The following is a 19845-nucleotide window of genomic DNA, read 5'->3' on the forward strand; positions in this document are numbered from 1 at the left end:
ATGGGATCAATGGGGTGACGGGCTTGTGCTTTGATCATCCTTTCGCAGTTGTCTAACATTTCGAATCTGAATACATCTACTAAGTTTATAACACCAGCCTTGTGCATGGCGCCATTGTCCAATGGATTCAACAGCTTTGGCCAATTTAGACGTAGATGCCTGGAACGTTTGGGATGGAGAGCATTTAGAAAAGGGAAGTGCATGAATAACCAAAGAGCCCCTTAAGTGCCGTCTAAGAGAGGAATTATGGCCATCGATTCAACTAATGTACCAGATACGAAAAGAGGTTGTAGGAATTTGATTATACAAAGCTAAGACATGAGTTTTATTATTGAACATCAAAGAGTGCCTGTCTCTCAGCTTTTATCGCTGTTAAGAGCGTCCAGCATCTTCAGAATCTCAGACTCATTGTCGCCAGAAACAGCCTTTCCATTGTTCCAGTCCACAGTCTGCATATCTCGGTCAGTTTCGGTGGTCTCCATGAAAAAAAAAAAAAAACCTCGTCCGGGGCTTGCGGGGAGGGCGCAGGGAGAATACGTACCACGGGCCTCTGGAAAGACTCTGTGTTCTGCTGGAACTTCCTCAGGGCATCCTGCTCAGTCGAGGCGCCCTTGATGATGGAGGAGATCCTGTTCTTTCCGACATATTCCAGGATGGTCTTCACCTGGTCGGCGGTGGGGGGGTCTTCGGTGATGTTGAGCTCGAACTCGGCGCGGGACTTCTTGGGGTTCGTCTGGACGCTGTGGTCACTGGCTTGGTCCTCAGTCGCGCCGGCGGTAGCGTTGGCCGACACTTGCTTGAGGATGTTGGCGGTCCTCACAGAGGCGGGGGAGCTCGCCTTGTGGAAGAGGGTGACAATGTCGAGGGTCTTGTGCTAGAGTGGATTTAAGCTATCAATCGCATGGTTTCAATTGCAGGTGGGCTGCCTTACGAAGCGGAACATTTTGGCGGGTCGTTGAAAGCTCTTTTGGTGGTGTTGTTTGTTTGGAGCGAGCTATGCTATGTGCAGCGTGATGTGATGAAGTCGGTCGGTAGTGGAGCTCCAGAGCTCCCAGGGTTTTAGTGTACGTCATCTTTAGCCGGGCCGCTTAGCTCTACTTAGACGCCAATGGCGGATTAGCGCAGCGGCGGGGCCTGCCGCGCTTGACCCCTGGCAGATGCATCCGGGACCAGTTCAGGAGACATCAGAATGGAGCTTCGCTTTTCGACCCCTCACCCATTTGGATGGACCTGGAGTTGTCTGAGCTAGTTGACCTCGTTGCGTTTTGTTTGTGGGCGGTGATGTCAGCAGGGTCCATTTCCAACCATTGCAACGACGTGCTGCATTTCGGGGGCGCTGAGGTTGATCCTGTCCTGCGTTGAAGCGGCTGGTGCAAGGCCAAAAAGTTTAAATGCTAACGTTGTTCAAAAAGACATCGACCGTTGAAGATTTACAGGCACAGAGCCCTTCATTCACTCCCATTGCCTCGATTTACTAGAGGACTGGTAAAAGGAGTGGCTGCCGAGAAGAGCCCAGGCCTTTGTCCTCATTCGTCGTGATTTCTGCAGGGGTGGTCATGCTTGAGGCGTACGAGGGCGGCCATAAGCCGAACTCAAGGGCGCCCCGGTCCAAACACCCAAGATCGGGCTGAAAATCGGTAACGAGGATGCAACAGCAAAGTTCAACCCTTCAACCACTTCCCGCCCAAATGCATCGCCGCTTACCATGTGGTTTGGGCCGATCTATCAAGGCTTTTTGCGGAGAATGACCATTGTATGACGTAGGAGGGTGTTTTGCTCATGTCTGCGCTGAGAATGGGCGTTAAAGACGTCATGACGTAGATACAGTGAAGTAACTGGTGGGGTGGTCGTTGCGCAGGACGGCAGCTTCCCATCCCATATAGAAAGCCTCGTCTGCCGGACGTAGATGCGTTCTGATGCTCTTTACTCAATCATCATACCAAACCAATTTTTCAACAGACCACCTGTTCTACCCCCTAAACACACATCTTCACCACACAACATCACATCACAATCATGTCGGGAAACTCCAACGTTGGTACTAGCGGCGTCTACGAGGCCGGTGACCAGAGAAACGTGAAGAACCAGGAGCTTCACAATGCCGACCGCTTCCACGAGGGCAACATCAACTCCCACCAGGCCAATGACTCCAGTAGGTTTTAATCAAGATGTAAAGCATACATCATCGGCTAATCAGTCTGCAGAGGATGAGAGATCCATCGCCAACAGACTCGCGGCTGAGGAGAAGAAGAACCGTGAGGGTGAGCAGGAGGACGACGCCGAGACGCGCCAGTCCAAGATTGACTCTACGCTGCCCGTAAGTCGCATCACCTAACATGACTTTGGAACTAGGCTGATGATGAGTAGGCCAAAATGCACGGCAACGAGCCTTCCAAGGGCGCCAAGATTGACCAGCAGCTGCAAGAAGAGGACGACCTGCGCCTGAGACAGAAGAAGGGCAACGCGTAAAAGCAGAATAATGCAAAAATGACTTTAGGATCGGCGTTGGATTGGAAGCATGGGCCAACATAAAGCTCATGGGCAATAGCATCATGACTTTGCTGGTTTGTTAAATATGACATAGCACATCTTCCCTACTGGGGCATAAAAATGAATCACCACCACGTGCGAGTACGATATAAGAATAAATTGTTCTTGATTGAATTAAAATTTGTATTGACATTTATATAAGAAAATTACTTGTACCTGAGTGCAAAGTCAGTAACAGCTTCCCAAGAGTTTTCAGAAAGCAAGAAGAAATTGCAAAGGTTGGAGGTCAGAATATGTAAGAATTGAATATCATGTATTCAAACGGTATAGCCGCTCCGGCGAAAGAGGGCCACCGAATGAAATCAATCGCAAATTTTTTTCATCATTCCAGGAGAGGGAGTAGAGGAGATTGTAAACATACCTTTGTGACGTTGCAGCCTTGCAGTTAGGTGCTATGTTTTTCACCTTGAAGCTGATGAAGAAGCAACAAGAAGGAAAGAAGAACTTGAACCGCAGCTTTAAAGCTGATGAAAATTGCGCTGTCGCCGGTGGGGCCTGCGAGACGAGAATCCTCTGACCGCCCGGCTAATCCATATTGGGGCGGCTGATTGTCGGCTCGGCAAAACTAAGGGGCCGAGCTTTTGGTTCCCCGAAATCACTTAGGGCTCGATTTTCACCCGCACACGCCAATAACCGAACTCGTCAAAAAAAGTGCGTCTGGCGGAACCCTCCTCAGGACTACATCACTAACCATAGCAGCACATCTTCGACGTCTGGTAAGTTGACGCGACCCCCCAGACACGCAAGCAAGACAACACACGAGAGGGCATCCCGATTCTAACCTCGCGATCCAACTCCAGACCGACCAGCAAAATGGGTGACGCTACCATCGAGGGTTCTAAGTGGCGACTGGTCGAGGTCGGCCGTGTTGTCCTCATCCAGGGCAACAGCCCCTACGCCGGCCGCCTTGCGACTATCGTCGAGATCATCGACCACAAGCGCGTACGTTGCGACCCCGATTCGATTCGTTTTCTGTGTGCAACTGGGATGGAATAAAAGGATCTAACATGAACATCAATTGTAGGCTCTTGTCGACGGCCCCTCCTCAGACGCCCAGCTCGCTGTTCCCCGCCAACCCATCTCCCTCTCCAACGCCCTCCTCTCTTCTCTCGTCGTCGAGGGTCTGCCCCGTGGCGCCCGCACCGGCACCGTCAAGAAGTTCTGGGCCAAGTCCGAGATCGACCAGAAGTGGAAGGAGACCAACTGGTTCAAGCGCAGCACCCAGATTGAGCGGAGAAAGAACCTCACCGACTTCGACCGCTTCAAGGTCCTGCGCCTCAAGAAGCAGCGCCGATTCGAGCAGCGCAAGGAATTGGTCAAGGTCAAGGCCGCGGCGTAAAGGACTTGCGATTGGGACGTCTATGGGGTTGACTTTGAAGACTACGGGGCTGGTTTAGAGCGTGACAGCATGGGATCCGGTTTGGTCTGCATCACCGCAGCATTGGGTTGCTGCACATCTCTTTTGCTCCGTAACTGGAAGGGCTGTATGTCACATTCATCATCAATCATATGATGACCGGCGTCAAATACGGAAATTCAGAGACAAAAATGAATTCATGGCACAATCAGAAAAAATAGATTGGTTGGCTCGTGACGGGGACACGGAGTAAAGATTTTTTGGGTTTTCCTTGAGACTCTGTAAACCGTCATCTTGAACTTTTGACGTGCATGTCCATATCTTCAACCACGAAACCGCCCGTATCTATGCCCATTTTTTAAATCCGGTCCTGTCACCACCACCAGGCTCTCCCTCAGCCTTGTAGTAATGACGGGCAGAATGTCATCCGTTACTGAGACCATGCATTGCATCTGGGGGATCTGAACTGGGGGACGCTGGAAGACACCTGCTTACCTAATCCACTTTAGTCACCAGAGGTGCTCGGCTAACCCTAGAATTTCTCTACGATCTTTCCTACAAACCACAAAGCCACCGAACATATTCCCCCACGTCGAGTTGAGGATCCCTCGTTGTAAACTTTGGTAAGTACTGCTGTCCCTCTGTCGAATTTTTGACACAATCACCCGTTGGACAAAGTTGCGCCCGCTTGCACGAATTTTGTGCGAAAAGCTGCAATTTCCCTCCCACAGACACCAAACCTGAGCTCGCCAAATCAGCTCCTTGCGCGATCCTAGCTCCCACCACCACCAAAAACACCCCGCAGCTAACAATTTTTCCGGTTCGCAGTCGACAAAATGGCCAACCCCCGCGTTGAAGAGCTTCCCGATGACGAGACCAAGAAGGTCTCCGTCGAGGAGCACGAGGACGAGAGCTCCGACTCCGAGATTGAGGGCGAGGATGCTGAGGGCCTTCCCTCCGGCTCCACTGCCGTCATTCACTCCCGCAACGAGAAGAAGGCCCGCAAGGCTCTCGAGAAGCTGCACCTGACGAGAGTGCAGGGTATTACCCGCGTCACTCTCCGCCGCCCCAAGAACGTAAGTCTCTGAGCAAGTGGTGTGGTGTGGTGGCAGTACGGTGCGATGCGGGGGGCAACAAGGCTGACCCACGTCCCAGATCCTCTTCGTCATCAACAGCCCTGAGGTTTACAAGTCCCCCAACAGCAACACCTACATGTAAGTGGCATGCGCGATGAATCGCAAGAGGCACAGAGGCTGACCCTACCCCAGCGTCTTCGGTGAGGCCAAGATCGAGGACCTCAACGCTACCGCCCAGCAGGCTGCTGCCCAGCAGCTCGCTGCCGCCGGTGGTGAGCACGACCACGCCGGCCACAGCCACGCTGAGCCCAGCGCGGCCGCCGACGCCGATGCCAAGAAGGACGAGGAGGAGGATGACGGCGAGGAGGTTGATGCTGAGGGCATCGAGGACAAGGACATTGAGCTGGTCATGACCCAGGCCAACGTCAGCCGGAAGAAGGCCATCAAGGCCCTGAAGGAGAACGACAACGATATCGTCAACTCGATTATGGCATTGAGTATTTAGCGACGGCTACGGCCAAGATAGTTCCTCAATTCTCGACACGGCAAAAAGGACGGAATGGGTTGGCATGTACAATTCCCAGGGAGTTGACTCCGAAAAGTCTCTTTCGCAATGAGAGGTCATGATAATCGGCATTTCGTTTCATCTGCTAGTCTGTGATTTGTAAAAGCGCCCAACATTACAATTGAATGTCCGTTTGTGCATTTTGCGAAAACAATGCGTGAAAAGCAATGCTTCAAGTCAAGCTGGCCCATTAGCTGCTACCTACCCCTCGATCGCATCCGGAATTTCGCTCTCAGACCGAATTCGCAGAGGCTTTGCCCCACCATGAGCCGTTCGCTTCCGCCAACCAACTACATCAGTCAAATGGAGATCACGTGACCTTTCTTGTGACCCAGTTCATCCCGGCTCTTTCTCTGCTCTCCCGTTCGGCAAAGTCAATCAACATCCTCACGACGTCGCAACTCCCTCTCCACTCCCCCGAACCCTCAACAGATCCTCCAAAATGGCCGCAGTACGTATATCCCATCGAACCTGGCTCGCCTCTTTCTATGCATTGATGCAATTCCCGCCGATGACGCCAATTGGGTCGCGCACCCGCGACTCCGCTCCCTTCAAGTTGGGCCTGAGCTAATTTCTCCTCTTCCGCAACAGCGAAGCGCAGCTCTCAAGCTCGACTGGGCCAAGGTCACGACCTCCCTCGGCCTGCGCGGCCAGACCGCCGCTTCTCTCCAGGCCTTCAAGCAGCGTAACGAGAACGCCCGCCGCCGGGTTCAGGCCCTGTCGGAGCTCCCCACGACCGTCGACTTCTCCCACTACCGCTCCGTCCTCAAGAACCAGGCCGTCATCGACGAGATCGAGAAGCGCTTCACCGCCTTCAAGCCCGCCACCTACGACGTCAGCCGCCAGATCAAGGCCATCGAGGCCTTCGAGGTCGAGGCCGTCAAGAACGCCGAGGCCACCAAGCAGAAGGTCGACCTCGAGCTCAAGGACCTTGAGAAGACCCTGACCAACATCGAGTCCGCTCGCCCCTTCGAGGACCTCACTGTCGTATGTGCTGTCGAAGACCGAGAGTGCATTTCGTTGGATACTAATAGTGCACCCAGGACGACGTCGCCGCCGCCGAGCCCTCGATCGACGAGAAGACTTCCCAGCTTGTCTCCAAGGGCCGCTGGTCCGTTCCGGGATACAAGGTACGGTCAATCTTCAATCTGGATGGTTTTCCGGCTGCTAATACCCTTTACAGGAGAAGTTCGGCGATCTCTCGGTGCTATAGACGCGTTCGCTCTTCGATTCCCTTTGTGTACTCTAGCATTGTAGATAGGCGATCCGTCCGAGGGAGGGAATCAACCCAGTGGACATTAATATCGACCTTGTGTACCAAGCGCGTTCTACATTCCCTGATGGCCATTCGCCGTGCTTCGTCGACTTTCTAATAGGTGTTGAATGGGCGGTGCTGCTCGGTTGAATTTTTCCGTTCGGAGTTTGCTCGAGCCTCCTCGGCGGTACCACGGCGGGCATCCTTCATCCGAGTTGAATGAACCAACGAGTCACCAAAAAAACTGATTGATGTCGAGGATCTCAGAATATTCCCCGACGGAGTTTTTACTAACCGGTAGGCAATCCAATGATTTTCACCCCGATGCAGCGCACATGGTTGGAGTGGTGGTCGTCCGGCATTCCGGCACTACTGCCGGATAAACGGGAACTCGCCGCGACAACAACAGCCCGGAATCACCGACTTCCCCACCTACGACGCCTGCTCTAAACCATAATTCATAAAGCGTCCCCTTTCTCACGTTTCTTGTGCGCAAGCGACGTGAGACCATATCTTATTGATTATTCCCAGGCAATTTGATTGTCCCACCGGTCCCCCGAGTCGTGTTTCGCATCCAGCCCGACGCAATCTCGTAATGGACTCGCTCAAATCGCTCATCCTCAAAGAGGCGCCGCCTCTAGATCCCGCCTGGCTAGCTTACGAGGACGAGGCAAAACTCAAAGCCCCGAAGAAAACATATGCATCTCCCCTCGACCGTCAGCCCGTCTATGCGGAAGATTGCAGACGTCTCAATGCCCGCATGCTCTCCCCCGGCGCGCCATACCACCCCTTGTGGCGTGTTTCGACGCAGAATCTGACCACACCGTCGAGCCTGGATGGGTTTGCCATTCCATTACTACGTTTCATTGATGAGGTTATGACCCAAACGACGGCGGCGCCGAAGGACGAAGGGGTGGTGGTGGTGTATTACCACGGCGGCGGGCTGTGTGTTGGCGAGGCGGACAGCGAAGAGTTGTCGTGCAGACGGATCGCGAATGAGATTCCAGGCTCGACAGTGTATTCTGTGGGATACAGACTTATGCCGGCGTTTCCTGCCTCGACTTGCGTCGCTGACTCAATGGACGCGTTCAATTACGTCCGTTCCCTCCATCCGTCGGCGAAGAAGCTCGTCATCGTCGGGTCATCGAGCGGCGGGCAGCTGGCGGCCACCGTCTCCCAACTTGCGCCGCGGGGAGTTCTGCACGGCGCCCTCCTGCGCTGCCCGGTGACCAGCGACGGGGGAAGCTCTCTGGATCTCGTCCCGTCGCATTTGCGGGAAGCGTACACTTCGGCGTCGCCCTCCTTCGTCACGAGTCTCTTGGGTGTGTTCAGCCGCGCTGTCGTAAGGGACGGGTTGGAGAAGCTGCCGCTTGAGGCAGCGCCCGAGCAGTTGAAGGGGTTGCCGAGGACGTGGCTCCAGGTTTGCAGTAATGATACGTTATACTCGGACGGTGTTTGCTATGCAATGGCGTTGAAGGAGGCCGGCGTCGAAGTCGAGATTGAGGTTGTGAGGGGGTGGCCTCATACCTTTTGGTTGAAGGCGCCTGGGTTGAAAAGAGCTCTCGAGGCCGAGGAGGAGATGGTGAGGGGGCTGAGGTGGGTTCTGGAGGGGTGACTTTTTGTAGAAGCGAGTCGATAGGGAATGATCGGAATATGAATGCGTCTATATGCCCTTGAGTTCTACTATTTTGAATTGAAGGATGGTGATAGTAAAAATTCATCTCGAACAACGCGACAAATAATTGAATTTGGTTGCAAGCTCTCGTTGTCTGGGTCTCCTTGAATGGATGTTGATGGAAAGGAGGGAACTCCAACATCACATATTGAAACTACACTTCGAGGTTCCGGGACAGGAAGGAGTCGACTGGTCATGACGTGAATTTTTTCCAAAAAAAAAAAAAAAATTAATTCTTTTTCAACGGCGGGTCATTGTCGTCAACTTGTAAATCGTGACTGAAATTGCCGTCTGTAAATAGGCGGTGAGTATGCTCCTTGACTAAAATTGGTGGAGGTTGGGCAATGTTGCAAATATCCGAGCCAATGATTACTGAAACCGGCCACAGAGATTTGATCTAACAAGGACACATGTGGAAAATGTGAGAATAATCGCTCAGTATTGATCTCCATCATTCTTGGAATCAAGCCTCATCTTCAGCCTTTGAACCAAGCCATTGGTAAGGAGGCCAAAGTGAGAGAATGATAATGTTCAGCTGGCTCAGTCCATGGGCGAGTATCAAAATATCCTGTCACCCTTTCCTTCATCCACCAAGCACTGACTTCCCAAACACTGCGAATGGAATGCATATATTAATCTAGAAACAAAACTGTAAAATAGTAGCTAGATGTTTCTTGCTTGACTTCATTCACCCTGTCTTCCTGCTCTCGTCAAAATACATCATATGGCAATATTCAAAGACTTCATCTGCATGTACAGGATATCTAAAATCCAAATCACATAAAACAACGATATAAACAAACTCCCTAAGTGTAACCAAGCAGCTGAGCGGATAAGAGAAAGAACTACCTTAATAGAGGCGATCCGTAGTCAGCGAGCATGCCAACAAGGCACCTGAACTGCAATCAGATCAGTTCACACATGTGCATACATTCACATACTGCATTCACTGATTTCTTTTTTTGGAAGTCGCTCCTGCCTTTTCACACTGCTCTTGCCTTATATAATCTTTCCCTGGGTGATTCAAAGGAATAAGATACTGCCTGCCAACCAATTTATTCCTCCAGCCTCACACATCCCAACTCACCCTGAACAATACACAAACAAGCCAATACTCGCATAATCAACAGCAAATACTAGCAAGACAACATCACAATGGCTGGTGACGCTCGACGCAAGGGAGGAGCTTACTCCGACAATCCCAACACCGTCCGCACTCGTCTTTATAATAGCTCACTCGGCGAAAAGGCGAAGGAGCTGAAGAGCAAGCGCTTTTCCGAGTACCGCGCCCTTCGCAGCGCCTGCATCAACACCTCCCGGAAGGCCGAATATTTTCAGGAGCGAACTCGCGAAGGCAAGCTTGCCATCCTTCGCCGCGCCTGTACAGTCACTCTTCAGAGACGGTTCGTATTCCGGATTATTTACACACCTCCATGCTTTGATCACTGCTACCTGCTCCTTGCCTCCTTCCCTCCCGTAGTCCATAGAGACACGAGAGTACCAGGTGTGCTAACTTTGAAAAATAGTCGCTCCAAGTGCATGCCAATGATGGGCTATGACATTGAGGAGTTCATTACCCGCTACCACGACAAGTCTTTCTTGCGCGGAATTGGACAGCGAGACGACTCTCCTGCTTCTGAGTTTGCTGTCCATGTCACCCCCTCGGCCGAGGGCATGGGTGCCGACAACACCTTCGTTCAGGCTTCGCCCGGTCAGATGGATGACAACGTCGATGGCAACATCGATGACAACATCAATAAGAACGTCGCGGCTTTCGACACCGGCTATGGAGTCGCCGGCCCTGCCTACGGCCCTGATGCCATGGAGCTTGCCATGAAGGTTCAGGAGCTCCAGGGAGAGCAGATCCAGTACGTGATCGATCACCTCCGCGCCCTCACCCTGGCTCATGCTGCCGACCGAGCCCGCATGGACTTCGAGACCCAGGCTCGTCTCGAGAGCCTTGAGGCCATCAATCAGCTCGTCATCGACATTGGCTTCTAGGCGTGTTATACAGAATTCTGGCTCTCTTGGTTGTATGATCCGTTCTTGGTGGCTGTCTTGGTTTCGCGGTCCCGACCGGTTTGGTATTCAAGTCTGCGGGGGATACTAAGTTGAACACATCGATGGATTGCGGGAGAGTTCTGGGATAACTACTATAAGTTGCTACTGAGGCTTGTCAATACTAAGACTGTCGCCTGAATGATTTAAAAATGCGTGAAACAGCGATGGATACAACCAGTGAAAGTGACCATTCTACCGTGGTTGTCTGTCTGATAGAGGTTTTGATTTATTTTCAAACTTCGATTTTCCAAAGGCTTACATGCCGACAGCCAAAGAATTAGGAGCTATCATGTTGAACTTGGCAGTCAGCCAGTTTAGTACCGTAAACTTTCGGGCGGGCCAGCAGCGGTATCGCCATGCGAGTGATGATGGCCACCGCTGATTCTTGGTTATCTATTATTCAATCATCAATGTCTAGTGACTGCAAACAACTTTTCACCAAACCGACTTCAGTTCATTGTAAGAAATAAAAGCAACCACGGCCACTGACAGAAACGCCGAGCAATTTGTTCTTCGAAGGATTGCTCGCTGGAGCGATGCGAGCGCCTTCGGTTCATCTGGCAGGTGCAGAAACGGGGTCTCATCTCTAGACGCCGGGAAAAGCTCGGAAAACGCTAAAATCCGAGAGGGAAACTAACGACGACATCTCTCATATGAAGCCAAACCAGGCGCGGCTGCAACGCGTAGACTGGCCAGTCTACGCGTGTGGGCTTCATGGCGCTCACCGACAATGTCATCCCGAGCTCCCCTTCCCTGCTTGAGAAAGCGAAATTATGATCTTTTAGTACTGCTTTGAGGGGATTTATCCTGCGATTCTTAGAGCCGAAAAACAACCGCGACGAGAATCGAGAGGGATCCCTCTGCCGAGACGCGACTTTTGTTGATGGTTGTCGGATTAAAGCCAGCAAGAGCGCGGCCCGGGGGGTCTTGCAGCGGCCGAGCGGGAACATTCCCCACCCGAAAAGCACGGCGGCCAGGGGTCGGTCCAGACTTTTTTTCACCGCTCCGCTCCATACATTACCGATGATCCGCCGCACACACACACGCACGCACGCACGCGAAAAATAAAAACCACCCACCAGCGAATTGCGGGAAATTCCTCCTACCCCCTCTCTGACAATCCATATTCTCGCACAGCTCTCCGGACTGGTATCCACATGAGTAATAACGACTCGCCAGCGCCGATGGTTTAGTGGTAAAATTCTCCGTTGCCATCCAGCAGCGTCGGGGAGCCGGGGGTTCGATTCCCCCTCGGCGCATTTCTTTTGCTCTCTCACACTCTATTTCGCTTTTGGGTTACTTTTTTGTGTGTAACTAAACTCCCTTGAGGATAAGAAGATAGATAGATAGACAGGGAGTGATTTTTTTGTTTTTGTTTTGGGTATATGGAGAATAACGACGCTGCCAACACGGCAAGAACTGTCATGCGCTTCGATCCATCTAAGTACTGACTGGATGACGGACGACCCCTTGAGAAAGAAAACCGAAGAAAACAAGGCGGACGACCCAAACCATTCATGTCGTTGAAAGCCCACGTAGCCCCGTGATGTGCTCGAGATCGAGTCCCTTTAAGTGAAAGACGGTTGGATGTATGGTTTTGATGAGGCCAAGGACAAGATCGGGTCAATTTCGCACTTCACCGTGCCTTGCTCATTGATATATTCAGTCCCAGGCCAACACTTACGGGATCCACGTAACCTCCGTCCAAACAGCGTCGTAATAATGAAGCAGCGGGCCATTACATTTCCAAACCTCGACGAAAGAAATATTCGCTGTCAACAACGCTCCGCAACACACGTCTTTTGATGAGGAGGTTGGAGGTTGAAGCCCCTATCTCGCCCCTAGACGCCAGCCAAGTCGGCCTAGCACAAACGTTTTCTTGGCCGCTTGATTAATCTCACTATATGAGACATAGGAAATACTTCAGACCCTAACTAAGCACATGGACCGAAGTATTGTCTCACTGTGCCCAGCTATCGAATCTTCATCTCATGCTTGTACTCCGGCGAGTTATTTAGCTGGGCCAAAGAATTAAAAAGAGTTGACAATGCCCACGCTATTCCAACGCCGAACCCGTCACCCCCTGAGCAAAATCTCATACCGTTTTTCATCCGTCCATCCACCATCTCCGCCCCCGGAGCCGTCCTACAGCATGCCCAATCTTGTACAAATCCTAGTTGGCAACCTCGGCGGCCGTGGGACGGTCTGCGGCGTCGTCGAGAGACAAACCAAGCTCCACGTCGCCCCACGTCAGTCAGAGTGAGTACCATTGCGCCGTCGCGCGAACCATGATATCATGTGGATCCTTGCCAATATGCACTGTTAGTCGTCTCAAAGCGATGACTAAAAGGTCAGCCGCGCCGAAGAGTTTCCGCAATGAGTCAGTTCGACTTCCCCGAACAGGGAGCGCGAGCTTGCCCCATTTTGCTGGAGTGAATGCCGAAACCAGGGAAACAAGACAAGAGCAACGCAGACCACGGATTTTTACTCCTATACACACTAAGCAAAAGCGAGATGTTGAACAAAGCCGAGAAACTTGGGAGGCGGGTGTGAACTGGGAAGTTTCATCAGAGAAACCTCTATTGAAAATCGTCAGGCATTATGGTATTCTATAAATCGTCGCTCATAAGTTTGGTAATCATTCATATCCTACAACCCCTCTCCCTCCCTCCCATAAAAAGCGGACACAAATCATGTCCTCTCCTTGTGCTCGCCAAACGCCATCTCCTCATCCGAATCGCCCTTCTTGAGCTTCTCCGACACGCCGCGTCTCCTCAGCATGTCCTCCACCTCGCCTGGCGCGACCCCGCTGTTCCGCTTCATGACCTGCTCCTGCTCCTGGACAACGTACTTGAGCGGCCTGGTTGAGGACGTCGCGTCAGAGTCGCGGAAAATGAAGATGTCGTGGTTGTCGGAGAAGAAGCGGTCGACGTCCTCCAGAGTGCGGTCTGCTGTCTCCGGGTAGAAGAGGTAGACGATGGGGACAAAAGAAAAGTTGAAGACGGTCCAGATGATGTAGAACTGCCAGCCGAGGGAGGCGATTCCTGGGGGTGTGATTTCAACAACCTGCGCGTGTTTGTGTTAGTTGAACTGGCCATGAAAACTTGAAACGAGAGACGGGAGGAGATGCAAGGAGACATACCATGAAGTTTACAATCCAATTCGTCGCAGTTCCGAGGGCGGCGCCCTTCGTCCGCATAGACAAGCTGTTGATCTCGGTCGGGTAGAGCCAGGGCACACCTTGCCATCCGATTCCGAAGAAGACGTAGTATAAGAAGAAGAAGGCGATCGAGGCCTTGGCCCACTGCCCCTGGATATCCGGCGCGAGACCGGGCATTTCTGTGTAGCGGATACAGATCGTAATGACAGCGTAGCAGACACCTTGCCCAAATGCCGCGTCTATTCGAGTCAGCACTGTTTTTCCCCGCAGAGTAACGGCTCAAGGAGGAGGAGAGAACTTACACATCATCATCTTTCTGCGGCCCCACTTCTCAACATGCGGGATACCGATCAAACTGAACAAGAAGTAGCTGACGGAGTTACACGCGGCCAACAGCCGCGCAAGCTTATTATCCAAACCGACAGAGTTGATGAGCACGAGTGGCAAATAATAAGATGTCACGTTGATGCCACTAAATTGCTGCATAGCTTGAGTTCCCATTCCAAGAATTAGCCGGCGGACCGTTCCGGTGCCGGCTGTTTCGCCGGTGCGGCCACGTAGAAGATCGGACCATGGGACGGTGTTCTCGCGCTCATGGTTAACGGCCCACTGAATGTCTTTGGACTGCGTCTGGATGTAGGCGTCATCGACGGGTTTGTCCTCGAGGTCGGCGAGGATGACCTCTGCTTCCGCGATGCGGCCCTTGGCAATGAGCCAGCTGGCGAAGGTTAGTTTGTATGCTCAGGGGATGGCCGTGAAAGAGAAGGAGAGTTGGTATAAGAGAGTTTGAAAGTGAGAGTGGAAGACAAGGAAAGAAAGAGTGAGAGTGGGAGAGAGATAGTGAGGAAGACATAGAGAGAAGGGGGGGGGGGCATACCGTGGAGATTCTGGCAACCAAGGGACAGTGCCGTAGAGAATGATGATGAAGAAGAATTGGAAGGCCAGAGGCACGCGCCATGATACAGAGCCCCCGAGGAATGAGAAGCCATAGGTTACCCAGTTACCTGTCCATCGTCAATACTTGAACCTCACCCAAGTCAAGAGAGGGGGGGGGATAGGATATGAAAACTTACTCAATGAGAAGCCGAAAATGTTCATAATCATCTCAATGATAATCAGTTTGCCTCTCCAGCTCGCTTTGCTCGTCTCGCCCTGCCACACGGGCGCCGTGGAGGTGTTGATGCCGTTACCGATACCCGCAATGACTCGGCCGACGAACATTTGCGGCAGGCCAAAGGCCACGGTCTGCAGGATGGCGCCGATGGACATGACAGTGGTGCCCACGAGGATGGTGTTCTTACGGCCCAGGCGCTCGCCGATCCATATCGTCGAGATGGCGCCGAGGAAGCAGCCAATGTCGTAGATGGCCGTAACAGTAGACTGCAGTTTGTCGTTGCCGACGATGCCCATTGTCTCGAGGAAGTCATTTGTGACGATGACTCCGCCAAAGACACCTTGGTCGTAGCTGAGGGGTCGCGTTAATGACGATGATATGGAGTGGGAGATGGAAGGCAAACATACCCGAATAGCGTCATGTCAGTCGCACAGGCGACGGTCACCCAGAAGGTGAGCCATCCGCCCTTCAAGCCGAACCAACCCATGGCTGGTAGATCTGTTTTGGGAGTTCGGGTGAGTTGTGTGGGTAGCCGGCGGGATGTAATTGAATCTCGCGCTTGGTAGTTCAGATCTGGCAGATCCACGTAGATCCCAAGGCGAAAAGTAAAAGAAAAAAATGAATCGAAGAGGCCTTGACCGAATTAGAGAATCCAACCGGTCTAGGGAAAGGGCGGGCAGCCTCGGCGCTCTATATAGTCGGGTCCAAGAAACGAATCCAGGCGTCGAAGGCCGCGAGAACGCCCGCGCCCATCTCCCCGCGGCCCCGTTCCCCCCCGTCCTGCGCTCCCGAAGGCGAGGCGCTACAACTGTCGCGCAATTCACCATTCGGGAAGGGAACAAGGAGGAACGAAGGGTGGATAACAGAACGATGTCATCGTCATGGTGCGGCGGCGTTAACGGGGGTGGGTAGCGCAAGTCATGTCGGGCATGGTGGCCTCAGCCAGCGCGCAGGAAAAACCGAGGAGAACCTTGGAGCGATGACCGCTCGCTGGCATCGACGCTCATTAGACCGGGCCGAAAGGCAGGCATGGAGAGGCCAGGCCGGATCTGGAGATTCTGGCGGGGGAGTGCCCATGTCGTCTAGTGACCTCGCAGGGGAGGGGGGGTGTTGGAGATGTGAGAAGTTTCGGGGTCGGCAAACCGGGGTCTGAGCGGCTGGTCAAGCTGGTGTTCGGCCAGAGACCAGGTCAGGTGAGGGGAGGTGAGGGCGAGGGTGAAGTGAGGGTTCCTGTCAGCCGGCGGCGTGCATTGCCTTGGCCATCACCGTTACGTATGGCTGCCCCCACCCCTGTTCCATCTTTGGATGGTCCATACCTTGTGTGCGTGTTGCAGCAGACGGCGACCAACTAAGGGGAAACAAGAGTCAGGTAGCGTGGGATGGCGACAACGAGAAAAGAAGGAAAAACCCAGGCACGGGGAGCCGCCTCAGGGGACGCTACGCTGCGTTGACGTGCCGAACTAGCGCGCGATGACGTCGTGGGTCCCCGCCTGCGGCTCTGAAACGGGCGCGTTGTGTACATTTGTGTGTGTGTTGGGGGCGATCGCGCTGCAGACGAAGCTTAACCAGGGCGATCGATTAGTGCAGTGCTTAGCATGGGAGTGGGCTACCGGAATGCAACCACAACCAGAGAGCCAGAACCACAATGTCAACTGCAACTGCAACTGCAACGCAACGCAAGAAGAGGGCGGTTTTGTGGCGAGGCGAGTTGGGTTCATTTCGGCCGCCTCAAACTCCAAGACCCGTCCCCTTCCGGAGCGGGGACCAGATGCTGCCATCCTTCTTTTTCTTCTTTACTTTCCCCTTCTTTCTTTTGCATTGTCCGCGTGGATTCCTCGCGGTGGGCACCGGGGAAAAGAGAGGCCTGAGGGCGTTGGGTCGGTCCGAATAGCAAGAAGAGGTTCTTGCTCGCTGCAGTTTTGGACGCGGGGACTCCAGTTGCCACTTTTTCTCCCTCTCCCCACCCATTCTCCCCCTTCCCTCCGTCAGTCTGATGTATTTCGGTTTTGGGTTTGTGCACGACGACTCGATCCAGCCACGGAGGTGACCGCATTGCTGTCATTGTTGCGGCGATGAGGCTCTGCCGTGGAAGGAACATGGCTGCTTGCCCGGTGGCTGGCTCGGTGAGTCTCCGGAAGCTCGGACGCCTCTTTGGGGGGAGCGGGCTTTGGTTAGTCTTTACCGAATTGAGCGCTCGTTGCTGTCCGCTTCATTAATTTGATTCGGTCGAGCCCGCCGGGCACGAGGCCGAGCAATGCAGATCGTGATTGGAATCGTTGTTTCATTCATAATGCCTTGTTGCGGTTCTCTATGTCGAATCCAACCCGCGGGATGAAAGAGGAGAGATTGTTACCCGTCGTGAAAAAAGTAAAAATAAGCAAAAAACTCCCTCTCACAAAAATTACAAAATAAAATATGTCCACAGACTCCTCATACCCTTCATGCGTGCTCAGGTCACCCCTTCCCCCATCCGTACTCTCAATCGCTGTTCATCTCACATAGAAAGAAACCCCTCCACCGAGCCAACCGGCCCGATAAAGCCCACATACCCATCCGGCCTCACAACCGCAAAGCCCGCCCCCTTTTCGAACCCGTACCGCCTGTGGAGTGCGCCGTTCATGTCCTTGAAACCTCCCCCGCCCACCGTCTTCTGTCCGGCGTAGAGCTTGATGATCCCGTACTTCTGGAATCTGATGTCCGCGGCGATCTTTTCCCCGGCCTTGTCCAGGTCCTCCGAGGTCTCGTCCCCGCCCGTGCCGGAGAAGAGGACCACGGTGTGCTCTCTGGGGCTCGTCATTTCCAGCAGCCACTTGCCCTTCTCGCCCCTCTCGTCCATGACCTCGCCGTCGGGTGCTCGCCAGCCGCCCTTGACGGGGCCCTCGAAGCCGGCCGCCGTGCCCACGATGGAGCTCCTGCGATACTTGATGCCCATCTGCGAGATGAAGGTGAACAGGCCCAGCCGCCTCGCCTTGTTGCTCCATATCCTGGGCACGACCCACGGCATCAGGGCGTTCCGGACGTAGGTGTAGATGGGGTTCTGCCACGCCACAATGTTGAAGATGCGATCCGTGCCGTTGAGCAGATGTTGGCCGACCGGGTGCCGCTCCTCGTGGTACGAGTCCAGGAAGCCATCGTCCTTGTCCCCGCGGATCACGGCCGCCAGCTTCCAGCCGAGGTTGATGGCGTCCTGGATCCCCGTGTTCATCCCCTGGCCGCCGGCGGGGGAGTGGATGTGCGCCGCGTCGCCGGCCACGAGCAGCCTCCCGTCGCGGTAGCTGCTGACGCCGCGGCAGCTCCACCGGAAGTTGGTGAGCCACAGCGTCTCCTCGATCTCGAGCCGGCGGCCCGTCATCTCCTCGAAAAACTCCTCGATCTCGGCGGCGTCCGGGTCGTCGGTGCGCTCGCTCCAGGCCGACCTCGAGCCGACGATGCGGACGACGCCATTCTTGAGCGGGAAGACGACCATGACGCGGGTGCCGAGGAGGAAGGAGACGCGCTCGTGGTCGTAGTCGCTCTTGACTCTTGCGTCGCAGAGGATGAACTGCTGGGGGTACTGCGCGCCTTCGAAGGTGACGTCAGCGGTGTGCCGCACGACGCTGTGCGCGCCGTCGCAGCCGACAATGTACTTGACCGCGATGGTCTCCCTTGCCGGGCCCCCGACGAGCGTGACGGTCGCCCCCGCGGCGTCCTGTTTGATGTCCTCTGCCGTGACGCCGTGCTCCACCTTGGCCCCGTACGCCTCCAGCTGCCGCAGCAGGGCGGCCTCGGTGTCGGCCTGGGAGATCCACAGCGGCAGCGGGAAGCGGGTGTCGTCGAAGCCCAGGTCGTCAAAGGTGCCCGTCACGAGGTGGCGCTTGTTGCAGAAGATGTTGACGCCGGGGCCCTTGGTGCCGTTGTCCAGCAAGGCCTTGGCGACCTCGGGGTGGCGGTTGAGGAGCTCTTGGGAACGGCACTGCACGACGAGGGCGCGGGACTTGTCCGAGGGGACGGGCAGCTTGTCGATGATGCGGAAGGAGATGTTCTGCACCGAGAGTTCGAGGGCGAGCGTCAGGCCTGTCGGGCCCGCGCCCACGATGAGGACGTCTGTTGAACTCATTGTTGGGGTTGCCGGTGTTGTGACTGACGGTGTTGTGACTGACGGTGTTGTGACTGATGATGCCAATGGTGACTGTTCAGATTGTGCTTGTGAATGCATTGGTGAATTCGGTTTGGTTTGGTGTCCATGTTGAGCAACTCGTCGGAGCTGAGACGGGACGGCGGCTTAAATACCAGCTTGTTTGTGTTGTTTTCGTAGTCGTAAACGTTAAAAGAGAACTCAATACGCTTCAGAGCATTCCCTGCCCGGCGCGACATCAGCTGGACCAGCCCATCGGGGCGTCGCCATGCCAGGCTCCGTGCTCCCAGACCGGATACGTCACACAAACCACGGCAGTCGGCGAGGCTCGCCGCGGGCGCGAGGGTAAGACGGGAGGAAATATTGGCGAACGCAGGCTTCTGCTGCCAGCGCAGCGTCCGCGCAGATACAAGGCGCGGCGGCCGGGAACGGGTGGCTGTGGGGCCGGGTCGAGGCAACTGGTATGGATTCGACAAATGGGGATGATCACCTCCTTGGCGAATCCTTCGCCCATTCCGGGCTGCACCGGCTTGACCTGTTTAGGGTATTGGATGTCCCGCCTTAAGTGGCGGGGAGTTTGGTGCTGCATTGGCGGACGGCGGCAGCTGAGGCGCCAGCGATGCTGACAATGGAAGGGTCACGTGAAGCATCGCATGTCGGCGCGCCAAAGCACCGATTCCCCGATCCCTGGTCGATCGCCTGGCCCAAAAACGGGAGCGACGCCAATCCTTCGACCGTCACATGAAGACTTTCGCGATTATTCTTCGGAGGCGCTTTCTCGCTGCCCTCGGGCAATTGAGGAAGGCGAAAACCAAACGCAGACACAGAACCAGCGATATTTTGACCTTGGGCGGGGAAGAGAAAAGGAAACAGAAAACACGAAGGCCGATTTTCATTATGCGTTTGAACCTTTGCCTG

General features: G+C 54.1%; 9 protein-coding genes across 9 annotated transcripts; 6 read left to right on the top strand and 3 right to left on the bottom strand.

Annotated features, from left to right (window-relative positions):
* Positions 1-356: 356 nt before the first annotated feature.
* Positions 357-943, bottom strand: EsH8_VIII_000947 (thioredoxin-like protein; the record flags this gene model as incomplete). The annotated part of the gene is made up of 3 exons (XM_083269989.1): positions 357-449; positions 542-874; positions 932-943. 3 exons carry the CDS (start codon positions 941-943, stop codon positions 357-359), a joined length of 438 nt encoding a protein of 145 aa, XP_083129757.1.
* Positions 944-2016: 1073 nt separating this feature from the next.
* Positions 2017-2469, top strand: EsH8_VIII_000948 (uncharacterized protein; the record flags this gene model as incomplete). The annotated part of the gene is made up of 3 exons (XM_083269990.1): positions 2017-2152; positions 2205-2317; positions 2368-2469. 3 exons carry the CDS (start codon positions 2017-2019, stop codon positions 2467-2469), a joined length of 351 nt encoding a protein of 116 aa, XP_083129758.1.
* Positions 2470-3363: 894 nt separating this feature from the next.
* Positions 3364-3889, top strand: EsH8_VIII_000949 (60S ribosomal protein eL14; the record flags this gene model as incomplete). Its single annotated transcript, XM_083269991.1, has 2 exons — positions 3364-3492; positions 3575-3889. 2 exons carry the CDS (start codon positions 3364-3366, stop codon positions 3887-3889), a joined length of 444 nt encoding a protein of 147 aa, XP_083129759.1.
* Positions 3890-4743: 854 nt separating this feature from the next.
* Positions 4744-5488, top strand: EsH8_VIII_000950 (nascent polypeptide-associated complex subunit alpha; the record flags this gene model as incomplete). The annotated part of the gene is made up of 3 exons (XM_083269992.1): positions 4744-4983; positions 5063-5121; positions 5176-5488. 3 exons carry the CDS (start codon positions 4744-4746, stop codon positions 5486-5488), a joined length of 612 nt encoding a protein of 203 aa, XP_083129760.1.
* Positions 5489-5990: 502 nt separating this feature from the next.
* EsH8_VIII_000951 (F1F0 ATP synthase subunit d) lies at positions 5991-6761 on the top strand (the record flags this gene model as incomplete). Its single annotated transcript, XM_083269993.1, has 4 exons — positions 5991-5999; positions 6140-6535; positions 6592-6678; positions 6732-6761. The coding sequence occupies 4 exons, from the start codon at positions 5991-5993 to the stop codon at positions 6759-6761; spliced, it is 522 nt and encodes a 173-aa protein (XP_083129761.1).
* Positions 6762-7398: 637 nt separating this feature from the next.
* EsH8_VIII_000952 (Alpha/Beta hydrolase protein) lies at positions 7399-8418 on the top strand (the record flags this gene model as incomplete). The annotated part of the gene is made up of 1 exon (XM_083269994.1): positions 7399-8418. The coding sequence occupies one exon, from the start codon at positions 7399-7401 to the stop codon at positions 8416-8418; it is 1020 nt and encodes a 339-aa protein (XP_083129762.1).
* A 1215-nt stretch (positions 8419-9633) lies between these two features.
* On the top strand, positions 9634-10479 carry EsH8_VIII_000953 (uncharacterized protein; the record flags this gene model as incomplete). Its single annotated transcript, XM_083269995.1, has 2 exons — positions 9634-9881; positions 10005-10479. The coding sequence occupies 2 exons, from the start codon at positions 9634-9636 to the stop codon at positions 10477-10479; spliced, it is 723 nt and encodes a 240-aa protein (XP_083129763.1).
* Positions 10480-13230: 2751 nt separating this feature from the next.
* On the bottom strand, positions 13231-15300 carry EsH8_VIII_000954 (putative sugar transporter; the record flags this gene model as incomplete). Its single annotated transcript, XM_083269996.1, has 6 exons — positions 13231-13605; positions 13682-13938; positions 14002-14417; positions 14577-14703; positions 14773-15164; positions 15221-15300. 6 exons carry the CDS (start codon positions 15298-15300, stop codon positions 13231-13233), a joined length of 1647 nt encoding a protein of 548 aa, XP_083129764.1.
* Positions 15301-17307: 2007 nt separating this feature from the next.
* EsH8_VIII_000955 (uncharacterized protein) lies at positions 17308-18909 on the bottom strand (the record flags this gene model as incomplete). The annotated part of the gene is made up of 1 exon (XM_083269997.1): positions 17308-18909. The coding sequence occupies one exon, from the start codon at positions 18907-18909 to the stop codon at positions 17308-17310; it is 1602 nt and encodes a 533-aa protein (XP_083129765.1).
* Positions 18910-19845: the final 936 nt, after the last annotated feature.

This window comes from Colletotrichum jinshuiense, chromosome 8 (genome assembly GCF_051148585.1).
Source record: "Colletotrichum jinshuiense chromosome 8, complete sequence".
In the NCBI taxonomy this organism is placed as follows: domain Eukaryota; kingdom Fungi; phylum Ascomycota; class Sordariomycetes; order Glomerellales; family Glomerellaceae; genus Colletotrichum; species Colletotrichum jinshuiense.